Raw genomic sequence first — 20,639 nt, 5'->3', positions numbered from 1 at the left:
TATCCACCTGTGTACAGTGTCGGGACGGGACGCGCGGGGTGGAGGGGGGAAGCGTCGCGACGGGACGCGTGACAGGACGTGCAATAACCCCACGTTTGCAACTACTTTCGCCTGCGCACTTCACCGGGTATGGTCTAGTTTAATTAACTGACACTGCTTCTTGTTACCAGTTATGCTGATTTATGTGTTTCTATAGGCATATTATTTGTGTATTACAACATGTGTGCATTTTTATGCTTTGCAATTGTGACAATGATTTCCATATGCATAAGTGCGTGTGGACGTGTATGCATTTGTGGGCAATGTGTGCACATAATATGTGCATGGGTGAGTGTGCATCTGAATGTTTGTATTTGTTTGAAGCTGTCTGTCAACTAAGCAAAGAAGCGTAGATATTGAGTGTGTTTGTCTGAGGCTTGACAATTAGCTGTGTATGAAGACAGTAGAGACCAGTGTAATTACAAATATGTTTATGTCAATTTATGGCATGGTGCCAAGTTCTTACAGCAGTTCCCCTCATGAAGGACGTGGGCCAGTTACAACTCGACAAGTTACATTTCACATTACAGCCTTACAAGTACAAGTTTACATTTTTGTGTTGGTTGCTGTTTACGCCGGAATTGGTGACCTACCAAATGTTTTTGTTTCATGTATGTTGGGTAAACAGGCTGGTTTAAATTTTACATGCACTGTAGCAGATCAATCTTGACGATGAAAACAGCAACCGGTGGGGTCAATTGTGTAACTAGTTCACCAATTATGGTGTAACACTGGCACTAGTTGTCCACCAATTTGATTTGTTGATATTATGACAATCTTTTTTTGTTATTGAAAATCTAACAAAAATTCACTGCATGAAATAAAAGTTTCATACAGTTTCATGACTTTCAAACAAGTGAAAAGAGAGTTCACTTGTTTTATGGTCCAGTGTTTTATTGTCATCTGGGACATTCATAAACATGCATTATTTTGTGCTATTATAGCACTACTATATTAAGGTAAAGTTAGTCCTTGAATTGTACACTTTAGTTACATAGCCTGCATTTAATGAATTCCTTTGAACTATTCATTTGGATGATTATTTTACTACACCTTTAGTTTGTGTTACTTATCCCCCCCCCCCCACACACACACACACACTCCCACCGACACACCCACCCACCCACACCCACCCACACCCACCCACACCCACACCCACACCCACCCACACCCACACCCCCCCACACACACACACACACACACACACACACACACACACACACACACACACACACACACACACACACACACACACACACACACACACACACACACACACACACACACACACACACACACACACACACACACACACACAGATGGAGGTAAGGCATGCCTCCCATCAGAGATTTGCACTCTACTGAGTGTGCCTTTCTAGTTAATATAGATTTTCTGTCACCTAAGCTTTATCTCAATAAGGGTTTGATTGAAATGTGCACAAGAATCCCTCCACCAATAGTATCCCAATTCATGAATCCCTACTGCAGCATTGCTAGTGCCAGAAAAACACTTCCTCTGAGGAGCATGTAATGACTCAAAGTGTTTCAACATCAATCAGATCAAGTTCAAGTTCTGAAGATTAGTTGTGCATCATTAATCATGCAGCTTAGATTAGTTGTTTGTTTACTAATTACTACAGTATGTGATCGTCACGCAATGAAGTCGGGTCTAGACCTGAGTGGGCATGCAGATTCACCGGCCTATTTCTGCATTAACTGAAGGGTTCATGGGAAAGACAATGGGTGAGCTGTTTTATCAGGATCATACAAAGTGTGTGTGTGTGTATGTATGTGAGTGAGTGAGTGAGTGAGTGAGTGAGTGAGTGAGTGAGTGAGTGTGAGAGAGAGAGAGAGAGAGAGAGAGAGAGAGAGAGAGAGAGAGAGAGAGAGAGAGCGAGAGAGAGAGAGAGAGAGAGAGAGATGCATGCATAGCACCCCCGCTGAACTGCGCTCATTGTACTTAGTCGTACGATGGTGTCCGCGGCTGAAAAAAGCCCACAGCATGTATGAATTGGGCATAAGTCTTCTTTACCGTCCTACTTCTTGTATTGCCATGTCACTGTAAACCAAGTAATAAGCATGGAAGGAAGCAAAGACATCACATCAATAACACGTTTTGGGAAAGCGGCACAAAGCTGTGCGTCATGATGAATCTCCTACACTCTGCAGGATGGCTCTGTTCAAAAATGTCACGGGTGGTGTATCTGTCCAAATGTCAATGGAGCACATATTAAATGTGTGAATATTTAATGTGTGACAGGGAACCAGCGTGCTGTCCTATTTCACATGGCGTGTGTTTGACACGTCCTTGTCAGCAGTGTTAATTGGCAGTAATAACTCTGGCTCGTCTACGTTCTCTGCTGTGGGTATCATGTGGAGCTGCCTGAGACAGAGAGGCCCTTAATTGAAATTAAGAAGGTGTTGTTTAATCTGCGAATGAGGAGGTCATACAAAGCCTCAATTATGCTTATGCCACTTCCTCTCCTCTCCTCTCCTCATGTTCTGCAGTTTCCATGCTTACTGATACATCCTCATTTGCAACCTACCCTTTCCTGTCTCCTTCCCTGACCTCTCCTCTATCTCTTTCATTCTCCTTTTCTCTCGCTCTTGCCTTGTCTCCATCCTTTTTACCCCACTACTTCTGGACGTCGTTTATATTTATGTCATTCCTCCTCAGCCATGCCCCAATATTGTTAACTGGCTTTAATGATTAGCCCCCCACCCCCACCCCTTTATAGCTTTTCATAAGGTTGATAATTACTAGCAGCACTCCAGAGCGTATGGCCCAGTTTTGAGAGGAAAAAAGAGAAAGAACCCTGTTCTCATTTTATTAGAAGCGGAATCAAACACTACACTGGAGACAGAATGCTTTCTCTCTCGCGCACGCACACACATGCGCGCACACACACACACGCACACTGACACACACACACACACACACACACACACACACACACACACACGCGCGCGCACACGCACACGCACATGCACAAGCACAAGCACACACACAGAGAAAGAGAGGGAGAATCTTGCAAACTGGTGGAAAATAGAGGGTAGAGAGGAGTTGAAAGGGAGAGTGATGTTGAAGGGAGGGGAGAGAGACAGGGAGTCCTTAAAATAAAAGCAGAGGAAAACCCCTGTAGTTTGGTCTGGCTTCAGTCAGAGCAATATGAGAAATGCCCTTGGCTGCTCAGTCAAGCAAACCCCCCCAGTAATTACCTCCAACCTAATCAAGAGGACCTCGGCTAGAGGGGGAACGGCAACGCACAGAACAGCTCACATTGAGCTAAAGACTAACAAATCATGCCAGATACAAAATACATTAGCATAACGATAAGCAACGTCGAGCTGGGTATACACCACACAGATTACAGATAAACCTCTACCACTGCTTGGTTTGCAGAGCAATTAAATTGCTACAAGGGATTTTTAAGTGTCCTTCGTGTGTGTGTGTGTGTGTGTGTGTGTGTGTGTGTGTGTGTGTGTGTGTGTGTGTGTGTGTGTGTGTGTTGTGTGTGTGTGTGTGTGTGTGTGTGTGTGTGTGTGTGTGTGTGTGTGTGTGTGTGTGTGTGTGTGTGTGTGTGTGTGTGTGTGTGTGTGTTTGTGTGTGTGTGTGTGTGTGAACTGCATTCACTGAGATCATATAATTCACTGGTTCTCAACCTTTTTAATTTCAAGGACCCCAGGTGTGATATGTGTTACGCCACGGGCCCCCATCTGATACGTTTTCTCTCTTCTCCTTTTTTATCTCTGGGACCTCAATCCTGCATGGTAAAATCCTCAGCGTTAAATTAACACTATAGATTGGGGTATCAAAGTATCAAAATGGGTGTCCTCTGTGTTATCCTCAGTGTTAAATTAATACAGTGTACAAATGGGTCCCTACGTTGAGAGCCAGGGACATAACGGATATTATACAATAAGTGCACATTGTGTGTTTTTCGGAGGCTAAACCCCATATTCTTTCCCCAGATGCCTTTGATCACAGCGGACTCTAGTCCATTATGGCGCATTAGTGAAGTAGGAAATGAAATAGGATGTAAACAAACTCACTGCCCCCCGCATAAATCTTTACCCTTGCAACCCCTTGCATAAACACTGAACTACAGAATACACATTATTCACTACCATCCCATTCTAGCACTAAACGTACTAATATTTATTTTTCTAGTTTGTTTACCGTTGTATATGAAGATTTTCTTGCAAATACTGTACATTTTCCCCTGAGTTCAGAGGGATTTGTAGCAGCATGTTTATTGACTAAGCCCAGGGGGTGAGGGATAGAGGTGTGACAATTTTGGGGGAATTTGATTCTAAGTTAGGTATTAAGTCAGTTCGATCTAGTGTGGCTGCAGTAACAAAGGAACTTCAAATGATAATATCATTGCTATTATTATGCCCATTTTTGGGCACTGAAACCGCCCCTATATGTGAGGTTTGGACATTGCACCCCCCCAACCCTGCGCTGTGATTGGCCACCAGTGTACCCCCCTAACCCTGCACCGTGATTGGCCAATCACAGTCTATTCAGGACTGTGATTGGCTAGTGAAACATGACACATGTGCATAGCCCTATAAATAGGACTATGCACTTAAAAAAAACACATTTATGTTTTTTTTAAGTTAGGGGTGTACAATGGTTGGTCCATAATATTACTTATCTTTAAGTGAACTTCCATCACTGTGAAGTGGGCGGTGTGGTCACAGTGGTCATCACACTAGGTGTGATTTTTATTTAACTAGTGTACAGCCCTCACACCTATGTCACACTTGCACCGCCGATCCGACCAATATGACCACATATGGAGATCTCTGTATCTGTCAGTCCATGTCCCTTTTATGCCCATTTATGAAGATCACTGAGGTCATCAGTATATGCTCATATATGGGCATGCCCCCTTTTGTGCTCATATATGGAACTGACTGATTTGTTTGCGCCTGATGCCATGACGACACAGTGAGAATAAACAACACTCCATATTTGGGCGTAGCTGAATTTGGAGCTCCTTATATGGTTATGTTTTTCCCCCCTGATTGGCCAATAGGCTATTTGTCATCTTTAGTCCCTGGCCAAGGTGTTAAAATAATGTCAAAGCAAAAAGAAAAGAAAATAGACTAGTCAATCAGAGGCTTAACTGACTTTTTCTTTGGCAAAACCCAGACTTGAGATTCAGACCCTCCGTCACTGGAAATGATGACATAAGACGCTGGACCTGACCAAGTGAGACTATTGTTTGTGCAGTGACTCAAATGGTTTCAGAGTACTATTGGCCAGTGACCAGCTTGTTAAACAGTAATTCAAACACCTGTGTGCTGACATAAATAACGGACAGGGAGGGATGCAGTCTGTCTGTCTCTTATATTTGATGCACACTCTAATGAACTGGATCAGCATGTTTCCTATGTCCCCTAACAACCAGGACAACAGCCGCCTAAACTGTTGGCAGCTGACTCACGAGACACCTAACGAATCGCATAACAGCATAACATTTGGTGCAAATGTCCCTTGGTTGATCCTAAGACATCCCACAAGGGGGGGTGGTGCCCAAAAGAACCTGAAGTGAGGACTTGATAAAACAAAATGGCCCCTAAATTGTTGCCAGTTGACTCAAAGGACATCTGAAGAATCAGCATACAATTTGGCAAAGAATTGGATGTTACATAGTCACACACCGCAAAGTTGAGCATAGTTATTATGACATCAGCACAAACCACTTAATTCCCCTGACTAAAAGCCTAATTTATACTGTGTGAGCCAAGCCGTGGCTCATGGCTCACAGGCCCAATAGTACAGACAGAGCTATGAGCCATGATCCACGGCTTCACTCACACAGTATAGATTAGGCGTAATACCTCACACACACACACACACACACACACACACACACACACACACACACACACACACACACACACACACACACACACACACGCCTGAGATGAAACTTCTATCGTGTCACCTTGTGTGACGTGACCACACATTATCACTTTTGTTCAATCACAGTGGGTCACATGGACTTTGGTGGCAGGCATGTTTCACAAACATCAGGGCATGCATTATACTGTTCCAATTGTATATGGCCCATTTGAATCACACAACTTGGTATAGACCTGGATATGTCTTGAATGAATCCCATCCTGTCTTTGGGCTTTGACCTCTGCTAACAACACAGATAATCGTCATGCTTCACCCCAGCTGTGTTACTATGTGTCAAAAAACTGTGTGTGTGTGTGTGTGTGTGTGTGTGTGTGTGTGTGTGTGTGTGTGTGTGTGTGTGTGTGTGTGTGTGTGTGTGTCAAACTGTATGTGGGTGTATCAAATGTTTATGTGTCCATTTTGTCCTGTGATTATGATGAGCATAACCCAGTGACTCTGGTTACAGTGTGACAAGTCTCTTGCAACGTGTAGAATGTGTTTGTCTCTAATGCCACACTGCAACATCAGTCAGAGCAGCATAGCATATGTGCGTCCCAGGCACAGAGAGACATAGTGTTGACAGAATACATGGGCGCACCGTAATGTAATACATTCATGTGATGTTGTGACCTTGAGCCGAGGGACACGGCAAGTCAGTGTTGTGTTTATGCACTATTTTGTCTGCTGTTTGGCAACTGACGTCATTATCACAGTACATAGGGTTTAAAAATGTAAATTGTATAAATATATATATATATATATATACCCCCACACACACACACACACACACACACACACACACACCCACACACACACACACACACACACACACACACACACACACAGATACGTACATTCACATATTCATAGTCTATGTAAAGGTAATTAGTTTGCTAGTCATTAGAAGGGCCAACCAGTAAACATTTTGAACTAAGGTAATATAAAAGATATTATTGCATATTATTGCATACTAAGAGATTAGTAATAGCAATACTAATAGTAGACCTAATAGTAATACTAATAGTTACAGTAATTACAAAATGTATAGTATACTAATAGTGATAGTAATCATATTACTGCTCAAATGTAACTCATTGTTTCACATTACTGCTCATACTTCAAGCCCATCCCTCTCGTTGTCCAGACCTTCTGTTTCATTATTCAGCCTATTATTAAGCTTAATATTAATCTTTAATGTTATGAGTCATATCAGAGACTTTAACCTTCTGATATGAGTTTAAAAGTCATTGGTGTGTTGGTGTAATATAAGTTGGGTCACACTAAGTGAAACATCACTTTTAGTGCCCCTGACGTCAAGCTTGGGATTGTCGCTTACCCCCCATACTGCGCAGGCTTTCTAATAAGTAAGCCTAAATGCACTGCTTATATGCAGTTGTCACTCTTAATGACACAGTGTCATCTCACTCCTCTTCCCCATATCCTCCAATCCTTCCTTCTTTCTTTTTCTCTGTCTTTCGGCTTCTCGCCTCTCTCTTGTGTCTGTGGGGGCAAGTAATGAACGGCTTCCCTGCCCTGATTGGGTGATGTATGATGTTATTAGGTAGGATGAAAGCACACATAACTCACAGGATATGAAACAGGGCTAAAGAGAGAAAGACAGCGCGAATTGAGAAAGAGGGATGGAGTGGTAAAGTGAAATGGAGGAAGGAGGTGTTTGGCAAGCTGCATTAAAGGATGGAGACCAAGACAGAAGGAGAGTATGTGTGTGAAGTGTGTGTGTGTGTGTGTGTGTGGGGGGGGGGGGGGGGCGGTGAAAGAACGGACATGACGGAGCCGTTGTAGACGCAACTATGCTTGTAACTATATGGGAAGCTGTGGCAATTTTACTGATAACTTGACCTTGGCACTCATCCTATGGGGAAATAATCCTTCACACCACATTCTCCCTGTCTGCCTCTCTGCCCCCCCCCCCCTCTCTCTCTCTCTCTCTCTCTCTCTCTCTCTCAGTCAGTCGCTCAGTCACTCACCACTCACAGTCCTCTTTGGCTCTATAGCATCAGTGTGAGATTGAAGACAAGCAGATTCCGCAGTGCCCTAGCTCGCTCTGTGCGTGCGTGCGTGCGTGCGTGCGTGCGTGCGTGCGTGCGTGCGTGCGTGCGTGCGTGCGTGCGTGCGTGTGTGCGTGTGTGTGTGTGCGTGCGCATATGCACGTGTGCGTGGGAGAGCAAGGGCATAGGTTGCATTTTATAGGGAGGGGAGTTCCCAAATGATCCTCAACCCTCCAGAGTCTCTTTCCATAAACTGTTCCTTCATCCATGTTTCATCCTCCTCATTAAAGCTGCATGGAAGTCCGCTGGGTCCAACTGGGCTGTTTTCTCTAAGTGAAAGTGACTGAGAAGCCAAGTTAAGAGGCAGGGTATCTGCAGAGTTTGCCTTGTCTTTGCCACTGAAGGTGCCTGGCCTGGGGAGGAGAGACTCGGCCCAGGAGACAACTTACTGAACTTAAGATCGCCAGAACATCACGCAATTGAGGGCTGGGGAACCTGGCAACTGACCACACAGCCACTAAAGGATTCTGATTATGTTGCTTAAATGAGCACAAACGTAGGCTACAGGGACGGGTCTCATGAAACATTCAACCTTTCTATTCATCCTCCCTCTTCTCTTCTACTGCCCCGTTGCTTATGTATATTTCAGAAAGTTGGGGCTAGACTAGAGCTCTCTAACTTGACTTCGTCCTCCAATGACCCAAACTGTTTGCTAAAAAATAAGTGGGGTTGACATAAGGTATATGTTTGCTCAAGTTGAGCCAGTCAACAATATATACAGAGTAGATAATGGCGCCTGTACTGCATTCGTTGCTGTCGGGCAGAAACCAGCTAACTCCATTTGTTTTCCACAAATCAGTGCTATGGAACACCCTTTACATCTGTGTGTTGTTAAAAAAATATTGAACCAATGAAAAGTATTGAAAAGCGCATCTGACAAAACCAGCTAACTCCATTGGATCCTAAACTGTCTGCTAAACCAGCTGACTCCACCAAAGGGGGTGGAGTCAGCTGGTTTTGCTGACTCCAGGCTCCACCCCCTTTTGACCTCCAACCTCATTGTGAGCTTGGAGCTCCATTCAGCTGTTCTTATCAATGTCAATATCGATGAACAAAACCTCAATTTTTGTCTTTTTTATTTCTTAAAAAAAAATCACATTTAGGAGTTAGCTGATTTCTGCCCGACAGCAGAGATATGAATAGTGAGAATAGCAACTTACAGCCATACAAGCCATACAAATGAGAGCCTGATTTAAAAAAGACAATCATTGCCCAAATCTGGCTACAAACTACAAGGGAAGTGGGAAGTGGATATTCAGCTGTCAGACTCCACGATCATGCAACATTCGATAGATCAGGGGCAATCACCTGGTTATTTTTTGTGCAAGCTACCAGCAGGCCAAGGACCTCAATTCCTGTATATATATTATTATTTTTTGTCAACAGCAACTATATCTTTTGTGACTATATGAAACTATTAGGCCTGTCCCCGACTAAGGATTTGTATAGTCGAATCTGATTGGCGACTAATTGCAAATAGTCGACTGGCAGTCGACTAATGCATTCTTTTTGCATGATTCGACTGAGATTGGCAGTCGATTCAGTCTGATTCGACTGCCAATCTCTCAGTCAAATCATGCAAAAATATGTTATGCAATAGAGGAACATTCCATTTGGGCTGTAGGGGTGGGTGCTTAGTGTCTGATTTAACATATACTATTGGTTTCTCCCAATAAATCATGATGTATATCCTATTTTTGGCAAACTATTAGTTAATTAATATAACAAACTAGGCCAATCTCTTTTTTTTTTATTTTTTTTTAATAATTTGACTAAGAGATTGGCAGTCGACTCAGACACCCCTCGACTAATTAGTCGACTATTCGACTACTAGAGGTCAGGCCTAGAAACTATATGAAAATATTTAATCATCGCATAGCATTTGCCCCCCCAGGCTATGGGATATGTGTCCAGGAAGGCTATGCACTGGAGCTAGTCAATGGGGCACAAGCTGTGCCTCCAGCTCATAAATGTACGGATAGTCATTCGCAGGATGCATTACTCATTCGCAGGAATGCATTACTCATTCGCAGGAATGCATTACTCATTCGCAGGAATGTATTACTCTGGCGCAAGCCAAGGCCAGATTGAAATACCAACTCTTCAAAGTTGCATTGTAGTTGATCATTTTGTTTGTTCTATTGGTGAAGTTTATAAAGATCGCAATGTCCGTTTAGCGACAACCCTATAGGCTAAACCCTGCACTGCCCAATGATGTGAAACAAGTTTGACGCATTTTAAAACCTTTACCTTTACCAATGCCATCAGACAGCTGAATATCCAAAAATAAAATTATGCTGAATAACAGACAGCATATGACGATCAATATTGTAGTAGACATGCTAGTCTACTGTATGTGTTGACTAGTATTACTCTTTGTAATTTGCTATATCAACTCAAACCCAATCTGAGATTGAAACACAAGGACAGTCACAGCAGGTAAACTATAGTTGGCATTATATGAAGAGTGCTAAGTCCATAGCAGGAATGGCATTATAATTGCTGGCAATTGAACGCCAGGCCCTACATGGCTGTTATTCATTGTGGATCTTACCCACTTATACCAAACAAACGCAAATCCACAACAGGATTTGCAGCTCTGTGAATACCATTACAATACTTTTCTGAGCCTTTGTGCTCAGCACCTGTCTAATAAAGCACCGTTTTGCCCATTGCCCCACAGATCCGCAGCTGAAAGGTATTGTCACCAGGCTGTACAGTTCATATGGATACTACCTGCAGATGAAGCCAGATGGCACCATGGACGGCACAAAGGACGAAGGCAGCTCCTTCTGTAAGTGTGTGTGCTTCGAGTTGCTTGAGCTTATTTATATGAAAGCATACTGTCCATGTAGGCATCGCTGTATATATATTGCTCTACTGGTGCCATCTGCACAAGTAATAACTAATAAAAAAATGTTTCGGATCCAGTGTTTCCCCTATAAACTATTAAGAGAGCGGGGGCTCTTTAATGGTCGAAAACATTATCGGTATCTATAAATGCACGGAATCTGTGTGTGTGTGTGTGTATGGCTGTTTCCCGCTAAATCACGCATTAACTCGAGCACCGTCTGACGTGGCGTGTGCAACTTGGCGTGTGTATCACAGCACCTGAGAGCATGTTGTGTCTATAGGGAATTGGGTCTCTCTCTATCTGGGCGGCAGTGGCTCGGGACAGAAGCCACTTGGGTGTTGGAATGTTCCCTGTTCGATTCCTGGCTCCCTCTAGGTTACTGTCGAAGTTTGAAGTCGGTCAGTCGGACTGTTCTCGAGATACGTACAGTTGTACACACGGACATTACAGAGATTTCATGCATTCATAGTAGGATGAACATAAATTAAAATATGAGTCGTCCAGCGACCTTTGAACTCATGAGACTCCTTCATAGTGCTGTCCTTAACCACTTACTTCATTGACTGGATTCCCCCAGGGGTCTTTACTACTCCTCTGCCTTTTTTCCCGCTACACCAAATATCTTTGCAGAAAATAGCAGATCGACGAGCTCACAATGTTGTGAGCTTGTAGATCTTCTATTTTTGCCAAATGCTTGCCACAGAATAGGGACGCTATAGGGAATCTACATCATTGATTAGTAGCCTGTGAGCAACTGTTCTCCGGCCCCAGCAAGTAAGGAAAAGATGAAATACTGTACAGTGTCCCTGATCTGCTAGAACAACCTTTTCTAAATGTAATTTTTCTAAATGTAAAAGCTGGTGTTCTTGTATTGTTTAACTTATTCTTTGTGAAAAGTTTGAGTTAATGGCTTAATGGCACACTAGCACGCGCGCGCGCACAAACACACACACACACACACACACACACACACACACACACACACACACACACACACACACACACACACACACACACACACACACACACACACACACACACACACACACACACACACACACACACACACACAGAGAGAGAGAGAGAGAGACAGGGTGGAGGAATGGACCCTACAATGTGTAAGGAAGCTATCCACTTCCATTACCCCGACACATAATAGAATAACTGAAGAAAAACAATACTTGTAACGCATACCTCACAACAGATCCCTGCTGCTTAAGATATGTCAGTCTTGTAAATTACATCATGTTCCAGAATCATCCACCCACTGTGCAAGATTCAAGTGTCCTCAGACAGCATCCTCAGATAACAAATGACCACAATGGATTTTTTTGTCAATCCATAAAAAGAAGTTGAATATGATCAGTCATATTCAATGAAACGCACAACATGGCCACACCTTTAAACAACATTCTTATCATTAAACATGTTAACAAGAGGTAGTAAAATGAATCATATTGACAGATCTAGTGGGCTGACAATCTCCGACAGGAGATTCGTCTGCACGTGTCTGCAGCTCATTTGGCCTATACCACTCGGCCGATCAGCTTCATATTTCTTGTGCACGCTCCCAGCAGGCCAAGGACCTCAATTCCCCCCCCCCCCCAAAAAAATTGTCAACGACAACAATGTCTGTTTTTGCAAATCACAGAGCAATTGTCCCTCCCGGCTATGGCATACGTGTCCCGCAAGGCTATCGACCAGAACTAGCCAAATGAGGCATCTGTCCATCTGTCTTAAGGGATCTATACGACTATCTAGCCAATTACAATGCCCCTGGGGTGGGAGCTCGCTGTTGCTACCGCAGTGGTGGTCTGTGGGTTGAGGAAGTTAGAGGAGGAAGGTGAGGGGTAGTGGACGGTTATGCCCCATGGTCATAATTCAATCATGGCCTGTCAACCTGTCAAAGGGGTCATAAATCACTCACTACCTGTCCATCAAATACACATGCACGTGCATGGACTCATTCACGCAGCCTATACAGTACATGTATTATATAGGCATATACTATTTTCAGTGGCAGGAGGAAGGAAGCATGTCTGATATGAATGAGAGATAGAGAGAGATACAAAATGCAATATGAATGAAGATGCATGTGCATGCATGCCTGCGTGCATGTGTGCCTGTCTGTGTAAGAGAGAGAAGGTATTGTGCGAGGTATGTGTGTGGCGGTGCTCTGTTATTTATTTTTTCCCATTTTACCAGTGGTGGAAAAAGTACTCAAATGTTTTACTTGAGTAAAAGTATCAATACTTCAATGTAGTACTCTGTTACAAGTAGGAGTCTGGAATTCAAAATTTACTTGAGTAAAAGTACAAAAGTATTGGTATCAAAATGTACTTAAATGTACTTAAAGTAAAAGTACTAACATGTCTAACAACGCGTCGCATGTGAGCTTGTAGATCTGCTATTTTCAAATAGCGTAGGTATAAAATAGGGCTAAAGTGGTTAATGTATGTTTTATAATGTAATAATGTATATCTGCAAAGTAACTAGTAACTAAAGTTTTCAAATAATTGTAGTGGAGTAAAAGTACAATATTTGCCTCTGAGATGTAGTGGAGTAGAAGACAAGGTATAGACAATTGGAGATACTCCAGTAAAGTAAAAGTACCTCAAAATTGTACTTAAGTACAGTACTTGAGTAAATGTACTATTTTACTTTACACCACTGCATTTTACACACCCATTTGGGTCCATTTGCTTACATTTGTATACTCTCAGTTACAAATGGATGGCTGAGGATTTTACTGGCGACTATGATAGAAAGATGCGACCAATTTAGCAACAGAAAGAGGACACGTAGCCTAGAGTCTGTCATTGGGAAATGGTTCGGTTACCAGCAAAATAGTGAACATAGTTGAACTCCTTAAGCTCCTTGACAGTAGAACCCTCTGACCCCCAACCCCTCCCCTATACTTCATCTGTAAATATACCTTATGATTCAACTGAGCTTTACTCCATTATGTTTTGTATATGTATATGTTGTAATGTCTGTATCGCATGTATTACTGATTAATTAAGTAAAAAGGACCACAATGGAAACAAGCACCTGGGGTAATGTTAACACATTGCCTGCCAAGGACGTATACATGTCCTTTCAAATCCAACACTTGCCTGCCAAAGGCGTAATTACAGTCCTTGAACACATTACTCGTCAAGATATTAAACATAGTTTTTTTATCCCCTTGCCAGCGTTTATTACCTTAAATAGATGATCTTTGAAACGCTGTGGAAGCCACGTTGTGTACAAACATTTTTTAAAAAAGTCTCCGACGGTTGGGGGAGGGATCCGTGTATCCACTGGAACAATAACATTCTGCGATTGGCCATTTTGGAGCTATGGCCTGTTGAAAAGTGTTTTTCTAAAAATCCTATAGTTGGGGCGGACGGACGCCGTTTTTTTTTAATGATCTCTGAGTGAGTCAAAATGTTACTTGAGTAAAAGTACAAAAGTTTTGGCATGAAAATATACTTAAAGTACCAAAAGTAAAAGTATAAAATGTTTGAAAATAGAAGATCTACTGTACAAGCTCGATGCGACACGTTGTGAGCTTGTAGAGCGGCTATTTTCAAATAGCCTATGTATAAAATAGGGCTTAAGTGGTTAATGTATGTTTTATAATATAATAATTTATATCTGCAAAGTAACTAGTAACTTACTTAAGTACAGTACTTGAGTAAATGTACTTAGTTACTTTCCACCACTGGCTACGTCCTCCCGGTGCGGGATCCTCACTGGCAGGTGAGCCAGTAGAGTACAACAGCTGTGGCAAACCACAGAGATGTGTGAGGAGGATTCATTGGCACAAAAAGGGGGTAAATTGAGAAGAAACAAAACAAAAAAATCTTGCACACCATTTAGTCCAAATACAGGCTAACTGAAAGGATAGCCCCACCATCAAATTGTAATTAGAGACATATTTGCTATCATCCCAACTTTAATGCTTTGAAGTTGCATGCAAAATGTATAACTCATTACTTAATGAGAAAAAAACAACAGACGACCCGGGCACTCAGGAGGAAAAAGGAGGAAAAGCCTTTATTTATTAAAAGGCAACTGCCAACATGTTTCGACTTCGGAAGAGCTTCATCAGGGCAAAACGAATATACAGACACGTGAGAATAGCTATGCAATTAGGCAATTAATAAGTGTCCAAGTGCACGTGGGTACCTATTGATAGATGGTAATTACATAGGCACAGTCAATCGATGAACAACTTTAACGCTGCACGTGTTATGTGACAGCCCAGAGGAAAAGGACTATAGGACCTGAGCTCATATCATCTAAACATCAAGTATTACCCAAATATAGAAACCAATTTATTATAACAAATATTAACAAATAAACAAGGAGTAATAACAAAAGTTAAATCAACTAGTAAAGGGAATGAATCCAGAAGGTTTCCCTCTGGTTCAGTCTCCTGAGGCGATCACCACCTCTTGTGATATGTTGATATGGTCTATACCTGTAATCTGTAGGAGAGTGTCATTGCTATTGTGACATTGACTGAAGTGTCTGGCTATGGGGTAGTGTTATTAGTGCGGATAGCATATTTATGTTCAAGGGGTCACGTGGGCAGCGCTTGGTCCTGCCTACATAAAAAACATTAGGGCAGATACAGGTTAGATGTAACTTGACTCCGCCAGATGGAAGAAGCTTGCGTCACATTTGTTTCACAGGCTACTTCCATCTGGAGACTTCGGTAGCACAATTGATGACGGGCGGGCCCTTTTTTTCAAGCTACTTGGCAGGTGATTGGATGGGACCGTCTCACTGGCGTAGCGTACGTGGATTCTAATGTTGACCGGGCCAGAAATATATTTTTGCTTGATATTGTTTGATGGCAAAACAATCATGACTGATACACATGAAAGAAGAGTAGACCCTTCACAGCTAATAGAGAATTTTTTATTTTAAAGGATCTACACCATGAATTTTAAAAATAATAATAATATTTAATATCATATTGTTTATCTCCCTCAAACGTTTTTCAAAAGGTTTGAGCCTAAATCAAGCCTCAGATATACTCATTCCAACTAACTTCTCTCTGGCTTATAAAGCACTTTCACCTGCAATACCACATTGTCCTGTTTGGCACGGGGCACTATTGAGCCAGTTTGTATGCATGTTATATCCTGGTTCTGTGTGGAAAAAGTAAAAAAAAATAATAAAAAAAAATTGTTGGAACTGAAAAACGGGAGGTATTGTACCCTAAATGTGAAGCTCTTTCTGCTATAAATATGCATCCATGCGTTCTGCGCACCAAACCGGTTTTCAAATGGTCCTCATTTACAATTCGGCCGATTGCAAAAGAGGGCCATTTGAACACAAAGGCGACTTGCTGTGGTTGGCTACAACAGAAGAGGGTGAGGGGCTGCTAATGTTGTTATGTTGATTTTTTTTTTCTTCTGGCGAATCGAGGAATCTTGTCTTGCAGTTTGAGCAGACTGGGCAGGCAGGGTTTTTACTGACCGGACCATGGCCCCATTGGCCCTCATGACGCTTCGCCTCTGGACCGTCTGTCTATCACCGTCTATCAACCAATGATATTGACGTCACGTGTCTACATGACGTATAGTAGCTGCGTCAGCAGTAGTTCTTTTGTATGCTATTCAACCATGATGAATCATGAAAGAACTACAACGCAATAAGTGCTTCTTGATGGCGTCACATCCGGTCTCACAAAGATCCCGCCCCTAGCAGCCGCTGATTGGTTCGCACACGCCGCTGTGCGGAGTAGCCTCACTCTCTGAGCGATCCCAGATGGAAGCTGTATTCTGAACCAGTGAAGTCAATACTGCCCCCATCTGGCGGAGTCAGGTTAGGTTAGATGGTTTCTACACAAAAAAAGGAGGTGGTGCCCCCAGAGGCAAAAACAAAGGAATTATTTCCCCCCCCCCCTTTTTTTTAACCGAATGGGTTACCAGATTGACAAAAAACAGCCGAAACATAGCCCTACATACATAATTATCACACATTAACTAATATATTAATTACAGTTAATAACCCACCATAGTTGCTTCAGTCACCACAGTCAAGCTTTCAAATGTGTAAAACAGGCACTGGTTTTGCTATGTGTGTCTATAGACTTCCCACACACAGTCCTTGAACAAAATAGGAATGCATGAATAAATGAATTAAACCCACTTTACAAGAGTCCATGTCCAAATAATCATATTAGTTCCAGTGTCTTAGACTACTGTTGGTGTGGCATGATTAGTGTTCAACTCTGTATACTCCTGAGCTCCATGAACTCCTCATAGCAAAGTAATTTATGATGTCTTTTAAAGTCTGGTTTATGGACAAGTTGATGCTCCATAGAGAGCTTTGCTAACCTGTTTAACCTGTACTTGTTGTTTTATAAGCTTAATTTTATTTAAGGCCCGCTTGCCTCCAGCCACAGGCAGAGACAGGAAAACATTTGACGTTACAATAGCATCACATGACAGACCGTATTTGCACTTGTTTGCTTTATGAATTATTATTTTATAGCTAAAATAATAATCATGATCATATTAGCTTAGAATCAGAATCAGAATCAGAATCAGAATCAGTTTTATTGTCACATCACAGGTTTACAAGGTAAAAGAGTGGGTGAAATTCTTTTTTGTACATCGTTCCCATCGCAACGTTAGTTTCCATAGAAAGAAGAGGGGGGGGGGGAGAAGAAGAGGGTGGGGGGTAAGTGGGAAGGAGATCAAAACAAGAGAGCAACAGAAGGCCAGACAAGTTATCTACATATTTACAAATTACCTGAGATAATAAAAACTAAAAAAAAAACTAAACTAAGGTGCCTGAGCATAGCAGCAATGTATTGTATACTGTGCATGTTATACTTATACTGTGCATGATAGACAATGGACGTTAAGGTGCTTAGAGGAAAAGGAGCACAATAAAAAAGACCAAAAAAAAGTCAGTGCGTTATACAAGGGATTAAGGTGCAAAAGGTCAGTGCGTGTCCACCTAGAGTGGACTGACCCTAGTATAATCCGCAAGTAGCTCCATGAGAGAGTGCAACAAAAAGTCATTTGTACCTGGTGTAGTCCACAGGTGTGTCCGAGGGGGGGCTAAAGTCCAAGTCATTGTCCCTGGTATAATCCACAGGTGTGTTCAAGGCCTATGCCTCATCCAGGCTTATTCCCCATTCAGCATTCTGACAGCAGCCGGATTGAAACTACACCAATACCTGGTGGTGGAACTCTTGATACTGCGGTAGAGCCCCTTGCCCGGTCGCGGTCGTTGTAGGGGGTTGAACAGTCTGTGACTTGGGTGGTGCTTGTCCTTGATGATGCGCTTGGCTTTGAGCACGCACCGCTTTTTGTACAGTTCCTGGAGCGCTGGGAGCTCGATTCCCATTATCCGCTCTGCCGATCGCACTACTCGTTGTAGGCTGATCTTTTCTCGGGCAGTGCAGTTCCCGTACCAGGCCGTGACACAGCCTGTTAGGATGCCTTCGACAGAACTGTTGTAGTACAGCCTGAGGATGCGACGTCCTACTCCGAGCTTCTTCAGGCGGCGGAGCCAGTACAGTCGCTGCTGAGCCTTTTTCCTCACGTGTGTGGAGTGCGTCTCCCATTTGAGGTCCTCCTCGATGTGTACTCCGAGGAACTTGAACTCGCTGACCCTTTCCACTGCAGCACCGTCGATGAGGATGGGCGCATGGTCTCTCCGCGGCCTCCTGAAGTCCACGATCAGTTCTTTGGTCTTGTCGACGTTAAGAGAGAGGTTGTTCTCCCGGCACCAGCGTGCTAGTGATTTGATCTCCTCTCTGTAGTCAGACTCGTCGTTGTTGACGATTCGGCCTATCACTGTCGTGTCGTCCGCGTACTTTATGATGGTGTTGGAGACATGTGTGGCTATGCAGTCATACGTGTACAGGGAGTAGAGGAGGGGGCTCAGCACGCATCCCTGGGGTGCTCCGGTGTTGAGGGTCAGGGGGTCGGATGTGATGCTGCCCATTCTCACCACCTGATGTCGGTTGGACAAGAAGTCCTGTATCCAGTCGCACATGCTTGGGTGTAGCCCTAGGTCTCTGAGCTTTTTGTCAAGTATTGCTGGGACAATGGTGTTGAATGCTGAGCTGTAGTCCACGAACAGCATACGTACATATTTGTCCTTCAGCAGCTTGTTGTCCATGTGCGAGAGGACGGTGTGGAGAGCCATGGCAATAGCGTCGTCGGTGGATCTGTTTTTGCGGTATGCATACTGCCACGGATCCAGCGAGGCAGGTAGCGTGGAGCTGATGTATTCCCTCACCAGTTTCTCGAAACACTTGCTGACGATCGGGGTGAGAGCAACAGGTCTCCAGTCGTTCAGGCATGTCACTTTGGCCTTTTTGGGAATGGGCACAATGGTTGACATTTTGAACCCTGCAGGGACCACAGCCAGGGAGAGGGAGAGGTTAAAGATGTCAGCGAAGACACCCGCCAGCTGGTCTGCACATGTCTTAAGGACCCGGCCTGGAATCCCATCAGGTCCGGCTGCCTTGTGGATGTTGACCCGTGTGAAGGCTGTACGCACTTCTCTCTCCGAGATGGTTAGAGGGTTGTCCTCTGCTGGTGCTGCTGATGGCCCCGCTTGGCTGCCGCGGTTGGAGCTGATCTCAAACCGGCCGTAGAAAGTGTTCAGTTCGTTGGGGAGGCAGGCAGGCGGGTTCACCTCGCTTCTGGTTCTTGTTTTGCAGTCTGTCAAGGTGTGTACCGCCTGCCATGTGCTCCTGATGTCGCCATTGCTGAGTTTGTCTTGCATCTTTTTTGTACTGTAACCGTAATTATTAATCACACAATTATTGATAAGGATGACTTTTGGTGGAAAAGTTGTCATTTTCGTAATGGCTTTGGGTCTCATTGTGCTTATCAGTGCCATACCTTTGGCCAAATGGTCTGTAATGGCCTCTGTTATTTTACTGCACCCTTGTGAGCCTAAAGGATGTGGAGATGGGTTGTACAATGTTCTGGTTAGTTACCCTAGTGCAATGGTGAGGAGACAGACAGGGTCAAGTACAAGGAACAACAGTTGAGACGTTTTAATTAACTATATATAATTTCAATCCATTTGCTAGGTTTCAATACGAGTTATAGGCTCCCTTTTCTTAGCTCCCATTAACACCCTAGCAGCAGTGTTTTGTACAAAGCCCTGGAGTGGACTTTGAGTGAAATAAAAACAATTTATTCTGCCGTTAGCAGAATCTGTCTTGAGAGATTACATATGCAGTGAGTCTACTCATCGAGCGTGTGAGCGCTCACGCCTGTGAGAGACAGATGGACAGAGACAAGAGAGCAACTGAGCAAAGAGAGAGAGAGATTGATAAATGTATTCAGAACCCAACCTATTTGAAATGAAGTTTATTCTGCGTCTCCCTGCTGCATCAAAGTCTTGAAGAATGGCCTCCGAAATATTATGATGGATGTGCATCAGATCATCAGTGCATGTCCACTCAGAAGTTTGTCAGTCACTTTCTGTTTTCAAGTTCAATTGTTTTTGTTTGGTAATTTTTAGGTTTAATTAGTTGCCAACACACACCCTCAATATTCCGGAAATCACCTCGCCAACTTCACTAACTAGAGATGTTAAATCTGCAATGATCCTGACTTTTTTTAATTTCATTTTTTCCCCTTTTTTTATCCCACGATTTTATAACCCATTTTTCACCCAGTGCCAATGCCTAAGCTTGTAATCCTGGGCGCTACTCTCCCTCTGCCAGCCTGGGGAGAGCCCCGAACTGAGCTCATCCTTCCTTCAATGCATGAGGAGTGAGC

At 43.3% G+C, this 20,639-nt stretch overlaps 1 protein-coding gene across 1 annotated transcript in view; it reads left to right on the top strand.

The window, feature by feature from the left end:
• fgf11b (fibroblast growth factor 11b) overlaps positions 1-20,639 on the top strand; it is a gene marked incomplete at both ends in the record, with an annotated part of 47,893 nt that overhangs the window by 6,965 nt on the left and 20,289 nt on the right. Inside the window, one exon of the mRNA XM_080435408.1 lies at positions 10,708-10,818. Coding sequence (XP_080291534.1) covers positions 10,708-10,818 — 111 coding nt within the window. The remainder of the gene's footprint in view (positions 1-10,707; positions 10,819-20,639) is intronic.

Source organism: Gymnoscopelus braueri, assembly GCF_963280865.1.
Source record: "Gymnoscopelus braueri genome assembly, chromosome: 8".
NCBI lineage: Eukaryota > Metazoa > Chordata > Actinopteri > Myctophiformes > Myctophidae > Gymnoscopelus > Gymnoscopelus braueri.
This window is presented reverse-complemented; position numbering and strand designations above follow the sequence as displayed.